This window comes from Rhinopithecus bieti, unplaced genomic scaffold (assembly GCF_001698545.2).
Source record: "Rhinopithecus bieti isolate Rb0 unplaced genomic scaffold, ASM169854v2 scaffold_35303, whole genome shotgun sequence".
In the NCBI taxonomy this organism is placed as follows: Eukaryota; Metazoa; Chordata; class Mammalia; order Primates; family Cercopithecidae; genus Rhinopithecus; species Rhinopithecus bieti.
The window spans coordinates 62,274-77,692 of NW_016814746.1; the positions used below are offsets into that span (position 1 = coordinate 62,274).

General features: G+C 55.1%; 1 protein-coding gene across 2 annotated transcripts in view; it reads left to right on the plus strand.

The window, feature by feature from the left end:
• CEP72 (centrosomal protein 72) overlaps positions 1-13,516 on the plus strand; it is a 29,247-nt gene extending 15,731 nt beyond the window's left edge. Inside the window, exons 8-12 of one of the 2 annotated variants that reach the window (XM_017851904.1) lie at positions 1,040-1,175; positions 2,351-2,547; positions 5,879-6,005; positions 9,499-9,610; positions 12,955-13,516. In XM_017851904.1, coding sequence (XP_017707393.1) covers positions 1,040-1,175; positions 2,351-2,547; positions 5,879-6,005; positions 9,499-9,610; positions 12,955-13,120 — 738 coding nt within the window. In that variant the 3' untranslated portion in view covers positions 13,121-13,516. The remainder of the gene's footprint in view (positions 1-1,039; positions 1,176-2,350; positions 2,548-5,878; positions 6,006-9,498; positions 9,611-12,954) is intronic. The other variant, XM_017851905.1, reaches the window with a different exon arrangement.
• The last annotated feature ends 1,903 nt before the right edge of the window (positions 13,517-15,419 follow it).

The window sequence follows — 15,419 nt, forward strand, 5'->3', positions numbered from 1 at the left end:
CCCAGGATAAAGGGAACCATTACACTTAGGTTTCCAGGGTGCTTGCTGCTGGGTTTTGTTGGACCTGTGCCTCTGTGCCACACATTGCCCCTGCAGTGCTGTTCTGAGTGGAAGCCCTGTGGTGGAGAGAGGGGACTCTGCCTTACGGTGTACAGGGCGTTTGTCTCCAAAGTTGGAATCGGGCATCTTGGCCGGCTGAGCCATTGATGACCCTGTCGTGAAGGGAGGATCCTGGAGGGCGTTGTGATGAGAAACCGAGTTCCTCCATCCTCAGGGTGGCCTAGAGGCCAGGGGGACAACTGGCACAAGCCCAGTCAGAGGCATTGAGACACGCCTGCTGTAGACACGAGCACAGACCCCCCCAGAGGGGAACAGGCAGGGGCTGTTCACTTGGTGCTTACCACAACGAGGACTTCGGACTCCCAGGCAGGCAGAGGAGTGGGAAGGTGCGGAATTGTGGGACGGGGAGGGAGGCATGGCTGGAGCTGGAGGCGGCTCCCTAGCAGCACGGGGTGGGGGGTTCCGGAGCGGGGTGGGGCGTGTTTGATGTCCCCGGCAGGTCCTGAGCTGGAAGGGAGGCAGAAATGGGGGAGGTGGGTGGTCTGTTTCAGGGTTTTGTTTGACCCTGGGCCGTTGCTGGGGACAGCGTCTGGCACTCTGCCCGCCTGGCTGCGGGCGCGGGCTGCCTCCAGGGCACTCCCTTTCAGCACAGGCTCCTACCACGGCCTGGGCGTGTCTTCTGCTTCCCTGTCTGGGTTGAGGGAAGGAGTCTGGGGCCTACTTGAGTTGGGAATGTGTGGGCCCCGTCCTGTCGTGTCGTCGAGACCTCACTCATCCAGGACCGGTGCACCTGGCTAAGCCTCACTGGGCAGGCACTGCTAAGCCGCCCTCCACCTAGCTCAGGGCTGGGGCCTCACAGCCCCTGCCCTCCCCTCCATGGTGCGAAGGCATCCCCGGGTGTGCTGGGGGCACCTGCTGGCATTCAGGACCTCAGTTACCACACTGACTCACTGGCCTCATGATTTTGTTTCCATCACAGCCATCTCCCGGGTCACGCTCGGCTCTACCCGGGAAGAAGACGACCCTGCAGGCGGCGCTCCTGGAGACGCTCTTGGACCTGGTGGACAGGAGCTGGGGCGGCTGCAGGTCCCTGCACAGCAACAAGGCATTCCTCAGTGAGTCAGGGTGGCTGCTGCTCTTGCCCTCCAGGCAGCGTCTGTGTGGGTTCTGGGGTCCTCTGCGTGTGGTGACCTGAGAGTCATCTCAGCCCCAGGTGTCCTGTGTCCCCTCCCACAAGTGTGTGGTGGTCCCACGCCTGGGGCCTCCCTGGCAGTCTCCGCCTCTCACAGTGGCCAGGGCTCTTGGGAGGCACCACATGGGCCTGGGCCTGTGTGTCCCTGGCTGTGCTCTGGGGTGCTGCGGGGCCTGTGACCTTGTTTTGCTCAAAATGCTGTCCAAAGGGGCTTGGTTCTGAAGGCTGTGTTCACGTGGGGATTTGGAGTTTGGAAGCTGCTCAGCATCTTCTCCCCTGACGTGGACGTGTGGCCTGTGCTGGGCCTGGACTGCAGAGCTTTTGGTCGGTGTGGGGCCCAGGAGGGTGGTCCCTCCCCAGAGAGGACTTGGGTCTGTTTGATTCTGCCAGGCAGCCCGTACATGAACACACTGGGGCCTCCCTCATCCGGGGTCACACTGGGAGACCAGGAGATGCCGCGTCCCTGGGGGCACCTTCTCTTTGTCCTGCAGCCTGGGGTGTGGCAGTGTGTGTCCCTCAGGAGCCTTGCCAGTGTCCTCTCCCAGCAGACCCTGGGCACAGCTCTGAGCTGTCTGAGTGCCCCTCGCAGTGTCATAGCCCCTCAGCTCATAGAATGAGGACGCCCTGCAGTCGAAGCCCACCCGGACCCCAGCCCCATAAACCTCCTCTCTCCCTAGGCTGGTGTCCTGCGGGAGCCTCCTGAGCTTGTCGGTGGCAGGGGGACTGTCCCAGGCCCAGGCCACTGTGCCAGCGTGGAGTTGCCAGCTGGCGTCTGCACTGTGGTTTCCACACAGGGCGGTCGGTGCTTGTGGAAGACGCAGCGAGTTGTGGCGGTGCCACTGAAACCTTGAGACGCAGCGGCCCCTATTTGCCCCTTTTCTTGGGGGTTACCTCTTCTCTTTCTTCAGTTCCCACCCTGCCCGTGTGTGGACGCACAGAGCCTGAGGTGGTTTTGTGGCGCCAACACCCCTTTGCCCCGCCCTGCCTGCCGTCTTTTTGAGGCATCGTCTGTGAGATTCAAAACATGCTGAGCTGATTTTGTTTGCATGTCATCCTTTAAGCCTGAGTGCTAATGTAATATTTGATTTTCACTCCTAGCTCAGGCAAGACACATCTTGTCATCTGCTGAAGAATTCACAGCGGCTCAGGACGGCTCTGCGATGGTGGGTGCAGACGTCGGCTCCCTGGCTCTGGAGAGTAAGTCCCTGCAAAGCCGTCTTGCTGAGCAGCAGCAGCGGCACGCCCGGGAGATGAGCGAGGCGACGGCAGAGCTGCAACGCACACGCCAGGAGCTGGTGAGCCCGCCCTGGCGCCGTGTCTGTGTCCACGTGACTGGGGGAAACACGGCTTTGACTTCCAGGAACGAGGGCAGCTCCTTGAGGCCACACTGTCCCAACCGCCATCTCTGCAGCCCCACGTCTCCCCTCCCTGCCCGGCACCCGCCCACCCCCAGGAACATGGCCTGCCCTGTCTCACAACAGGCCTGGAGCACTTTGGAGACAGCAGTGGCGCTGGCCACCTTCTCTCCTTGGAGGGGCTGGGCTGGGGAGGCGGGCTGGGGTGACGCCAGCTGGAGACGGTCTTTAGTCCCCTGTCCTCTGGCGCAGTCTACCCCGTCCCCTCCCGAGAGGTCCAGTGTACCAGCTGATCACAGGGTCCCTGCTGCTGCCCTGCCTGGGCGTCCTCCCCCGGACCACCGGGCGCTGCTGGGCGCTGTGGGAGCCAGGCCTGGACATGACTTTGTCTTGCTGACCCGTCTCTCAGGGCCTCGAATTGGAGACAGCTGAGGCCACTCTCCTTTTACGAAGGAGATGACGGCCAGCGTTCCATGGTGAGCTGGGGCTACAGGGCAAGTTACCCCAGAATGAACAGCTGAAAACCCACATTTATCCCCTTGGATTTCTGTGGATCAGGCCTGAGGCTTAGCTCAGCTCAGCTCAGCTAGGCACGTCTGGCTCCCTCTCAGCTGTGGGCCGGGGCCACCGTCTCGTCTGAGGCCTCATGGGGCAAGATCCTCCCGGGCTCCCTCCACACTGCAAGGGCCTCCCCATGAGCTGCTGGTGTCCTCAGGACAGGGAGCTGGTGGTCAGAGAGCCACACCCAGACAGAAGCCACCCTCCGGGAGTCCTGGTGTGAGGGCAGAGCCGTGTGAGGAGGTGCACACCCAGAGGGGCCTTGTCAGCCTTTGTGAAATGGGAGTGAAGTCGGCCCAGGACGGCTTCGAAAACTGCCTCTGAACTTACCTGACAAGTACATACTGTCTGTTTCATGGGAACCTACATCTCAGAGATCCCACACAGCGCTTCCTCTTCAGAGAAGAAAAAGTACAGATGACGAAACAACACAGGCAGCCCCTGTTTAAACGCACATGCCCCGCCCACCCCACCCCCCCGGCCGGGTCTGGAAGCCTCAGCACGTGGCCTTCATCTGGAAGCCTCTGTTTCAACATCCCCCCTGTCCAGAAGCCTCCGCGTTAAGCACATGTCCCTGTGTCCAGAGGCCTCTGCATTTAAACACACGTGGCCCCCGTCTGGAAGCCGCTGTTTAAACACACGTGGCCCCCGTCTGGAAGCCGCTGTTTAAACACACGTGGCCCCCGTCTGGAAGCCGCTGTTTAAACACACGTGGCCCCCCATCTGGAAGCCTCTGTTTAAACACACGTGGCCCCCGTCTGAAAGTCTCTGGATTTAAGAACATGTGGCCCCTTCTCTGGAAGCTTCTGTATTTAAACACACGTGAAGCCTTTGTATTTAAACACACGTTGGCCCGCTGTCTGGAAAGTGAGCTGGGCGCTATCACCGATGATGTCTTTTCTGTGGGACGCAGCCGGGCACACCCCTTGCCCTTCTGAGCCTGGGACCAGACGGAGCCGACAGGTGGAGCCCAAAGGTGTGCTGAGCGCCAGTGTCACCGGGGGTGGGAGTCACGTGCAGCTGTGGCTGCTTTGGACGCCTGCTTTTTTGCCCTCTGCAGTTTGCCCAACCCTGCCCCTTGGGGCAGCCCTGGGCCACAGGACAGAGCAGCCCCAGTTCCATGTCAGGACGAGTGATTGGAAGGATCTGGCAGCCCCAAGCCCCTCGGGTAAGGAGCAGTCAGTACGGTCAGGAACCCCGCGGAGGGAGCAGCCAGGCAAGCTGGTGGGCGCTGCCTTCCAGGGAGGTGTACATCTGTCACTCCAGAAGCACCCAAGTTTACTCTGCCACGTGAGGACGCTCATCCCTCGGTCGCATCAACCTTGACCGTGCTTCCTTCGGAAGCTGCAGTCCAGTGTCCTGAGGCAAAGGTGGCCCCACTCCCAGCTGCTGTGCCTGGCACGGCTTCCGAGGCAGATGGGCTGCGGCCAGCCTAGGTGCAGTCGGTCCTCTGTTCCCTGCGCCTGCTGTGGCCTAGACTCCAAAAAATAAAAGTTAAACAATTAGCTAGGCGTGGTGACACGCTCCTGTCATCCCAGCTATTTTGGGAGGTAGAGGCAGGAGGCTCAGGAGTTGGGGACTGCAGTGAGCTGTGATTGCTCCACTGACCTCCAGTTTGGACGACAGAGCAAGACTTTGCCTCAAATAAACTAATGAAAAAGAGCTGGGAGCCCACAGCCCTGCCTTAAGAGCTCACCGTGTCCTTGGGAGGCAACACCATGAGATGTGACGCTGCCAGGAGCTTTCTGGACGACCCAGAGCACCGCGCAGAGGGCAGGTCGTGCTGGTTGGCACCACTGCAGCAGACACCTTGGCAGAAGGCGCGAAATGAAGAACTGGCCAGGATAAGCCTGAGGGGGACAGTCTCAGACCCAGTGATCAGCTTTCACTATGGGCGTCAGGGGCCTGTCGGGCACGTGCATGCTGAGGGGGCTGTCGGTGGGTGGGCTCGCTGAGCGGAGAAGGACAAAGTGGAGATACCCCCAGCACGAGGCTTCTGCTGTACAGACTCGGGCGCTCCCTCCCCTGGTAGCAGTGAGTTGGGGTCTGCTCAGCACCCCCGGCCCCAGAGCAGCAGCCTGGTGAGCCTGGATCCCTGGGGACCCTGATCGCAGCTGCTGGCAGCTTGGATGGCTTACACCTCACCAGGCACCCTGGGGCCGGGGAGGGGCAGAGGCTGCCATGTGGCTGCAGGCATGGCCCTTTCCCCTCCTTGGTGACAGCTCGTCCTGTGCTTTGGGTCTTCTCCATACTTTGAGGATGTGAAAGGAGCCAGAACAAAAGGGGGTTCCTGCAGGGCCACCTGTGCCTCACACTGGCACCAAGGCCTGGGACCCACAGTGTCCGTGAGGGCATCCTGGAAGAGGCAGGGCTCCCCCAGCCACCACCAGCTGCCCTGCCCAGCATCAGGCCTGCGGGTCCTGCTGGAGCACATGCCTCAGGGAGACTCAGGAGTGGGGCTTTCACGGGGCTGGGGCGCTCCTTTCCATCCCTCTCCTCACTCGCCCCCTCCCCCTGAGGGTGCTACAGGGCTGGGCAGGGCAGGCTGGGGGCAGGGAGATGTGCCATGAAACCGAATTACTGCCTTTCACATCGTGACTCCAAGTATGCAGAAGGGGAACCCTCGGGATTCTCAGAAGGTTTCAGTTTTATTTTCTTACACATTTTACTGAATTTGAGTTGCGCATTTTAAGTGTATTTTCTGTGTCCCCAGGATGATTTGAGACACCATTTAGATAAATCTTTGGAAGAGAACAGTAGCTTAAAATCACTTTTGTTGAGTATGAAAAAGGAAGTGAAGAGTGCAGACACTGCAGCCACATTAAATTTACAGATCGCTGGTGAGTTTGGTCATTTTGTAAACTGTAAGTGTTCAAATGTGCCTAGGTAATGAGGAAGGCGAGCAGCAGCAGACGCAGTTGGTAAGTGGGGAGCTGAGCCCCTGCCTTGCTGGCTGGCATGGAGGCTGCCTTGGCCGGAGTTTATGACACATACGCGTGTCTGGGGCAGTCCAGGCGTGGATGTGGGAGGCAAGGCCACCTCTGTCCTCACCCTGCCCGGCCGTCCTCCCCTCAGCACAGGGTGTCAGGGCTGCAGGTGCTGGAGTGGCCTGGTCACTGTGGGATTTGCTGCTCCTATCTGGCGTCCTCCCGCGGTTATGCTGCCGTCGAATTTGGTGAATGAGCCTGTTGCCCAGCGTCTCAGCGTTACAGATTCGGGTTGCATTTCTGGTGAACCCGTGTTTCTCCCGAGCAGGCTTGCTGTGGTCACTGTTTCATCCAGATCCAGATCTTTCTCATTTCTCTCTCTTCACTTTTTTTGTTCTATTTTGCTATTTTTACAAAAGTGTTTTCAGTATTTCAAGTTCAGATACCTGGATTTTAAATAGGGAAATGCTGACGGAGTCTGCTGCCCATGGTAACCTTCTCGGTATGGCGTGGAGTTTCTTGGAAGTTTTGACTCGTACTTCCCTGAAAATGCCAAGTGGAGCATCTTTTCCTAGTCTAACCTCTCAGAGGCTCACGGGCTTTTTCTTAAAGTCCAGGTAGTAACTGTTTCAGGGCGCGTGGGCCTCATGGCGTCTGTCCCAACCAGCCGTGGCCTTTGTGGCAGGGAGGCAGCCGCGGATGAGGCCTGTGGCCGCTCTCTCCTCCGGGGCAGCGTCTCCTCACATCTTTCGCCTGTTGGTTTTTATTGGGTTGTTTTATCGAGTGGTAAGAGTTCCTTAGAGTCTTCTTTTTTATTTACAAATTTTGCTTTTCTGTCTTCTGTTTCTTTAAGATATTGTTATGTTTACAAACAGGTTCTTGAATAACTCTGTTCATTCAACATCATTTCGTTGGAAAGGTGATGAGAAAAAACAATCAGTGCTCTGCCCGGGAGAACTGTGTGTGTGGCTTGCCCTCCCGGCTCCTGGTTTCTCTGGTGCGATGGTGTCCTCCCACGCCCCGATGCCGTGCACACCAGGGCGTTGGTGTGTCTGACCTGTCCCGTCCCGAGTGAGCGCAGGTACGAGCCGCCCGCCGTGCGATGACATCTGATCAGGGCTGGTTCCCGCTCCACGCCCTGAGCTGCTGGGATGGGCTGCAGCAGTAAATTATGATGTAACTTGTCTTTATTACTCGGTCTTAAATGTGTGCATCGCTCCCATTTATTGTAATGTTTACTGTTAGAGGTATTTTGGTCTTTGGCGGTTTGGTGATGTTCTTGCGACTAGAAATTGCTGTGGGAGCGTCACTCTTGCTCCCGTCGGCGGCCTGTGTGGATGGTGAATTCGGCTTCGTTCTACGGTGGTCGCTTTGCTTTGTGGCCGTTTCCGGAACCATCAGCACGAAGCGAGGACTTGCTGGACTTTCCCTTACACTTCTTCTTAGCAACTTCACTTGCCATGTGAACTTTTATTTTATTGCTAATTCTTCCGCGAGTTCAGACCTCTCTTTTCTGACATTTCTGATTGTGACTTACGTTGTTTTTCGTTTCTTCTGTCATTTCCTTTTTGTCTTCAGCTTATTTTGAAACAGTGGTTCTGGTGTGGGTCCGTTCTGGGGGCGTGGCTTTCACTGTCATAGGGCTGTTCTTGTGCCCTAACCTTTTGCCTTACAGAAACTGGGATTTGGCTTCAGTACTTTCTGCTTCTTTTTACATGAAAATTATGCTTCTGAATTTCAAGGAGGCAGGGTCAGGGCACCTTTTCTGACCTCATGGATCAAGGATAGGGCAGTCTCCTTTTGGGGATTCTCAGGCCCTGTTCTCTCCTCCACCCTTCTCTGGTTGACCTTGACCCTGACCCCACACCAGCTGTTCCTCTTGGTGCAGGCTCTGTTGTAGAAGGGACCAGGCAGGTCAGCTCTGGGGGATGGCAGGGCTGCCTCAGCTTTTCCAGACTGCATGGGGGCCCCTGGCCTCACCCTCATGGGACGGGCAGGGCTGTGGTTTCCTGGTTGGCCCACTGGGTTTCCCAAGGGAGCAAGGGCACGTGGGGGCTGTCCCGTTCTCAGAGCTGACGGTCACGGCCACCCTCTGCTGATGGCTGCCTCACCCCCGCAGAAGTGGACGTGATGTGTGACTTGTGGCCGTTGGGGGTTTGTCCCAGCCTCTTGTGTTTGGGGTCCCAAGGCTTCCTTGTCTCTGGGATGCTGTAGTGTTGTCCTTGGGTTTCTGGTTTTGCCATCTAAGGACTCTTGGTTTGACCACCACGGGGACCGGAAGATCCCGAAACTGCCGCCCTGCGTTTCCTTCATTCCTGTCCTCTGTGAACATGTCCGTGGACATGGACTCCACGTGGCGTGGCCTTCACACTGTGGATGCTGCTGCGGCACTGCTGCCTCGTGGGTGAGAAGAGCCTGCCATCCGTGCCACCGTCACCCTTTGCCCACCACCTCCCCCGCCGGCGTTCTCACTGCCTCTGTCATATGTGGTTTTGCAAGAGTGTGTCTACATGTGGGTTTATTTGTATCCCATGTTTGGATCTGGGGAGCCACTAAATCGTATCTCTCTTTTCCTCTTGCGCTGGAAATCCAGAAACAGGCAGGAATTAGTAGATGGAAACCAGCCACATTTTCAGTCACTGATGGATGCAGAGTCAGAGGACGCTTGGGAGACCTGTGGCCACTGTGGGCTGCTTAGTGCTTTTCCCGAAACCCACAGGCCCTCCCTTCAGGGGTAGAGTGTGCTTCCTGGTGGAGGAGAAACCAGCAGACAGGCCCAGTGGAGGGGCTGCCAGCCAGTGCTGCCTCTCCCTGCCCTCACACAGGGATGTGGCTACGTGGGGGCCTGTGGAGGGCAGACCACACAGCTTCAGCCTGGGGAGGGCCCAGGGTAGAAACAGCACAGGGTGGGGCCATGGCATTCATGCTCGCCCTGTCTTTGAGTCTCGTTAAAACTGATCTTTTGGCCGGGCGCGGTGGCTCAAGCCTGTAATCCCAGCACTTTGGGAGGCCAAGATGGGCGGATCACGAGGTCAGGAGATCGAGACCATCCTGGCTAACAAGGTGAAACCCCATCTCTACTAAAAAAAAATACAAAAACCTAGCCAGGTGAGGTGGCAGCGCCTGTAGTCCCAGCTACTCAGGAGGCTGAGGCAGGAGAATGGCGTGAACCCGGGAGGCGGAGCTTGCAGTGAGCTGAGATCCGGCCACTGCACTCCAGCCTAGGCGACAGAGCGAGACTCCGTCTCAAAAAAAAAAAAAGACAAAAAAAAACAAACTGATCTTTTCCAGCTATATTCTTTTTCTGGTAACCAAGATCTAGTTTAAATGTAGAATTGTTTTCATTTTCAAAATGCATGAGTGAGTTTTACTAAATAATGGTACTTTTTCTTTCTTTCTCTTTCAGGACTTCAAACAAGTGTGAAGAGGCTGTGTGGTGAGATTGTGGAACTGAAGCAGCACCTGGAGCATTACGACAAGATCCAGGAGCTCACACAGATGCTGCAGGAGAGCCACAGGTACCTGCCCATGAGGCTTGGGTGGGCCCCTGAGGGGAGAAGGCCCAGGCACAGGGAGGGTGGGGCCGGACTGGGTCACACCCAGAAGGCACAGAGGAGCAGCTCCTGAGTCTTGGCCGATGATATCCAGGACCCACTGCTGATTTGAAACTTCCATAAACTTTCCTCTGAAAACTGAAGCCCTTCCTGCTGTTGGATGTGTGAGGCATGGATCGTGAAGTGTGACCCATGAGGTATGACTGTGAGGTGTGGATGTGAGGTCTGACCATGAGGTGTGACCGTGAGGCATGGACTGTGAGATGGGACTGTGAGGTATGTGACCATGGGGTGTGGGCTGTGAGGTATTGACCCTCAGTGTGAGGTGTGACTGTGAGGTGTGACTGTGAGGTGTGGACCGTGAGGTGTGGATCGTGAGCTGTGGACCGTGAAGTGTGGACTGTGAGATGTGACCGTGAGGTGTGACTGTGAGGTATGGACTGTGACGTGTGACTATGAGGCGTGGACTGTGAGGCGTGGACCGTGAGGTGTGGACTGTGAGGTATGACTGTGAGGTGTGGACTGTGAGGTGTGACTGTGAGGTGTGGACGTGAGGTATGACCGTGAGGTGTGACCGTGAGGTGTGGACTGTGAGGTGTGGACTGTGAGGTGTGACTGAGGTATGACTGTGAGGTGTGGACCGTGAGGTGTGGACCGTGAGGTGTGGACTGTGAGGTGTGACTGTGAGGTGTGACCGTGAGGTGTGGACTGTGAGGTGTGACTGTGAGGTGTGGACCGTGTATGACTGTGAGGTGTGACTGTGAGGTGTGACTGAATTGTGAATGTGAGGTGTGGACTGTGAGGTGTGACTGTGAGGTGTGGACCGTGAGGTATGACTGTGAGGTGTGACTGAGGCGTGGCTGTGAGGTGTGACAATGAGGTGTGGACCGTGAGGTGTGGACCGTGAGGTGTGACCATGAGGTGTGGACTGTGAGGTGTGGACTGTGAGGTGTGACTGTGAGGTGTGACTGTGAATTGTGAATGTGAGGTGTGGACTGTGAGGCGTGGCTGTGAGGTGTGACTGTGAGGTGTGACTGTGAATTGTGAATGTGAGGTGTGGACTGTGAGGTGTGGACCGTGAGGTATGACTGTGAGGTGTGACTGAGGCGTGGCTGTGAGGTGTGACAGTGAGGTGTGGACCGTGAGGTGTGACCGTGAGGTGTGGACTGTGAGGTGTGGACTGTGAGGTGTGACTGTGAGGTGTGGACGTGAGATGTGACTGAGGTGTGGACCGTGAGGTGTGACCATGAGGTGTGGACTGTGAGGTGTGGACTGTGAGGTGTGACTGTGAATTGTGAATGTGAGGTGTGGACTGTGAGGTGTGGACTGTGAGGTGTGACTGTGAGGTGTGGACCGTGAGGTATGACTGTGAGGTGTGACTGAGGCGTGGCTGTGAGGTGTGACTGTGAGGTGTGACTGTGAATTGTGAATGTGAGGTGTGGACTGTGAGGCGTGGCTGTGAGGTGTGACTGTGAGGTGTGACTGTGAATTGTGAATGTGAGGTGTGGACTGTGAGGCGTGGCTGTGAGGTGTGACTGTGAGGTGTGACTGTGAATTGTGAATGTGAGGTGTGACTGTGAATTGTGAATGTGAGGTGTGGACTGTGAGGTGTGGACTGTGAGGTGTGACTGTGAGGTGTGACTGTGAGGTGTGACTGAATTGTGAATGTGAGGTGTGGACTGTGAGGTGTGGACTGTGAGGCATGACTGTGAGTTGTGACTGTGAGGCGTGACTGAGGTGTGACTGAATTGTGAATGTCAAGTGTGGACTGTGAGGTGTGACCTGCATGCAGTGTGACCAGGGGAGACAGGCACATGAGAGACGGGCACGGCGGGGCCACCTGCTTCCCCTGGGCAGCTGTGCTTCCCCCTTCACTGCAGTTCGTGTTCACCTGGAAACATGGAGATTTCACCTTTACTCCCTGGCTATAGGGGAATGGTGAGAAGGGGGCTGGGTGTGAGGGGATCTTCAAGGCAGAATCTTAGTTCGTCTTTAAAGAATTGTGTGCTGGGAAGTGGTTGGAAGCTGGGTGCAGAAAGGAAGAGGCGAGCTGCTGGAGGAGGCAAGGGCAGGTTGCTCTGGGCGGTTTTGTGGGTGCTGTTGTGTGAACCCCTGTTCCTGTGGCCTCAGCAAGGAAGGCTGCTCTGGTCAGTTCCTCCTCCTCCCCCTCTCATTCCCTCTTCCTTTCCCCCCATCTCCCAATCCTCCTCCCTCCTCCAGTCCTCAGGCTGAGGCTGCCACACTCACCTGGGTTCGAATACAGTCTGGACATAGGTGTAGCCAGGCTCTGCCCCTTCCAGGATAAAGGCCACAGACCCCCGTGGGCCCATCACAGTTAAATTGCAGAGGGGAAAGGGTCCTGAAAAGACTGGGCCAAGAGGAGATGCAGCAGCGCGGAAGGAAGGGGACTGTGGCAGCCACGGGTGCAGTGCACACAGTTGTGGGCAGGGCCATGTCACTCCCTAGAACCTGGCAGGCCTGTCTGTGGCGGGTCAGGGTGGAGTTGCGGGTCATGCTCCTTGAGCACTGTCCTGGACGTGGACAAGGTCGGGTGCACAGCTCCCAAACACGGTGGGATCGGGCGTCTGCCCCCAGGACTCATGCTGGCTTCATCCAGTCCTGGATGAAGGTGTCCAAGCGAACAGGGCCTGGCCCTGCACAGTGGTCCTGTCAGTGGGGTGCCCATCTCTGCAGCTAATGTGGCCGAGGTCAGTGGGCCCTGCCTTGTCTTAATACTTGTAATGCCCTGAGTGTTCTCAAGTCATCGCTGACTGGGTGAGCAGGGCAATTTGGAAATGACAAAGTTGGTAAAATGCAATAGCACTTTATTTCTAAAATAAAAATGGTCAAAAGCATTAAAAACTAGGACTCTTCTATTACACTATTACAGTGTCAACATTATTATATTTGACTGGGAATGAGAAATATTTCAGTCCCTGTATCCTTTCTAGAATTAGAACATTGTTTTGCTAGCCATAAAGTTTATCATCCTCTTCTCATAAAACTGGGTATAGCTGGAATAGCAGAGGCGCCATTCAGTCACTCATTAGCCCGTTCAGCTCATTCATTCATTCCATAGGTGCTGAGCAGCACCTCCAAGGCTGCTCCCAGGGGTCAGGGCAGTGGTTGGGAAGGGAGGAGGCAGGTGGGCGGTAGCCAGTGGGACACAGAAGGCGATGGGGCCACAGTGTGTGCAGGGCCAGGGCAGCTTCATGCCCATGCAGGGAGGCGGGCAGGCCCCGCAGGTGAGGGCGACACCACTGGAGAGGGTGGAGGTGCCACGAAGCCACCTCCCTGTCGTTCTGCAGCTCCCTGGTCAGCACCAATGAACACCTGCTGCAGGAGCTGAGCCAGGTGCGGGCGCAGCACAGAGCCGAGATGGAGCAGATGCACTGGAGCTACCAGGAGCTCAAAAAGACCGTGGCCCTGTTTCCACCCAGCAGCACCAGCCGAGGAGGCTGCCAGGCCTGCTGACTCCTGCCGAGACGCCGGGCCGCCCTCAAGCTCCCTGCTCGAGTTACATCGTCTGCACCTTTGTCCTTCTTTACTGAGTGTACTGGCTGGCAAGAGCTCTCTCTTCTGTTTGTAATTATTTAGGATGTTTGGAATGTGTTCAGGGCCTGCAGCATGGTTTTCTAAAGCACTTCCTAAAATGATATGATTACTCCAAGCCCTTTGCATGTTTTCAGACAAAACACATTGACATATTTTGAGACACACTGACCATTGATCTTTTATCCAGTATCCTGAGATGAAGTAAATGCAGTGTTTTACTGCCTGATGTGAAAGAGAGGCTATGTATGATCATTAAAGAAAATAATTTTCTGTGTAACAAGCAATCTTTAATAAACGAATACATTGTTCTGAAAAGTTACTTTTTAAGTGGCTGTATACAAATCATAACTGAGTTTGTCATTGAGTTTTTTATAGAACAAGATGTGCACCATGATAGGTGAGCGGGAATAATTAAGTTCAAAGACTTAACACAAGTAACACTTACAGATGTGGGGGAAAAAAACCTTGAAAATACTGTCTTACGATTTTTTTTTTTTTTTTTTTTTTTTTAGACGGAGTCTCGCTCTGTCACCCAGGCTGGAGTGCAGTGGCCGGATCTCAGCTCACTGCAAGCTCCGCCTCCCAGGTTTACGCCATTCTCCTGCCTCAGCCTCCCAAGTAGCTGGGACTACAGGCGCCCGCCACCTCGCCCGGCTAGTTTTTTTGTATTTTTTAGTAGAGACGGGGTTTCACCATGTTAGCCAGGATGGTCTCGATCTCCTGACCTCGTGATCCGCCCGTCTCGGCCTCCCAAAGTGCTGGGATTACAGGCTTGAGCCACCGCGCCCGGCCAAAAATACTGTCTTACGATATTAACATATCACAGCGAAAACATCTACCCAAGCCCTGGCGCTCTCTTTTCTTTGCAGTGTAGTTCTGAAAATCACATCATAATAGGACACAAAACTAGATTTTTAGTTTGGAAACTTCATATCTTATGTCATACTTGCTGTGATTGGTAAAACAAGGTCATTTTTTAAAAATGACGTTTAACTGATATTGGGAAGAATGAGCAGGCCTAAGAAGAAAATGCTGTGTGCTAGCTGTGTGTGTGCACTTGGTTTGTGTGTGTGTGCTAGCTCTGTGTTCGTGTGGATACTGTGTCAGCCGTGTGCGCGCTTGTATGTGGGTGTCTGTCCATGCATTTGCCTTATCTGTGCTAGCTGTGTGCACACTTGCTGTGTGTGTATGCTGGCTGTGTGTGTGCACTTGCTATGTGTGTGCTAGCTGTGTGTGCTGTGTGTGCATGCTTCCTGTGTGTGTGTGCTGTGTGTCTGCTAGCTGTGTGTGTGTGCGCTTGCTGTGTGTGCTTGTGTGTGTGCTAGCTGTGTGTGTGTGTGTGTGTGGATTGTATCTCTAGGGAAGTCAGAGGTGGGACTCTGCTGTCTCTTCCCCAAAGAGGACTTGCTGGTTTTCAGGCTGCCCTCTTGTGTCACCACTGTCCAGTTGTGGTCATAACTCAGCAGGAAAATGTGTCATACCAAATTTATTTTCTGTAGGGTTGGGATGGGGTTGTCATCACATAATTTATGTATGTAAGAGTATTAGAAGATGTTACTATTAATCCACCTTAAGCTTATAGATGCTTACCTCGTTTGGGTTTCATTGAGCTTCTTGGACCTGTGAGTTCATATTTTTCATCAAATTTGGCAAAGTTTCAGCCACTATTCATATTTCTTGTCTGACTCCATCTCTCTCTCACTCCTCCCTCCCTGCCCCTGTCTGGGGGCAGCTTTCTGTTAGACTGTGATACTGTCTCACGGGTCACTAAACTCGATGCTTTTTCATCCTTGTTCTCTCATCCTTTCCTTGATGGTTTTATTGTCCTGTTGAGAGGCTTACTAATCTTTTCTTCCACTTGCCTAATTTGATGTTAAGCTTGTATAGTGAATTTTTTATATCAGAAATTAGATATATTTTTAGTTCTAAAATTCCATTTGAGGCCGGGCAGGGTGGCTCACATCTGTAATCCGAGCACTTTGGGAGGCTGAGGCAGGAGGATCACTTGAGGCCAGGGGTTTGAGACCAGTGTGGCCAACCTGGCAAAACTCCATCTCCGCTAAAACTGAAAACTAGCCGGGTGTGGTGGCGGGTACCTGTAGTCCCCAGATTCTTGGGGGGCTGAAGCAGGAGAATCGTTTGAACCCGGGAGGTGGAGGTTGCAGTGAGCCAAGATTGCACCACTGAACTCCAGCCTAGACAGCAAGACTCCGTCTCA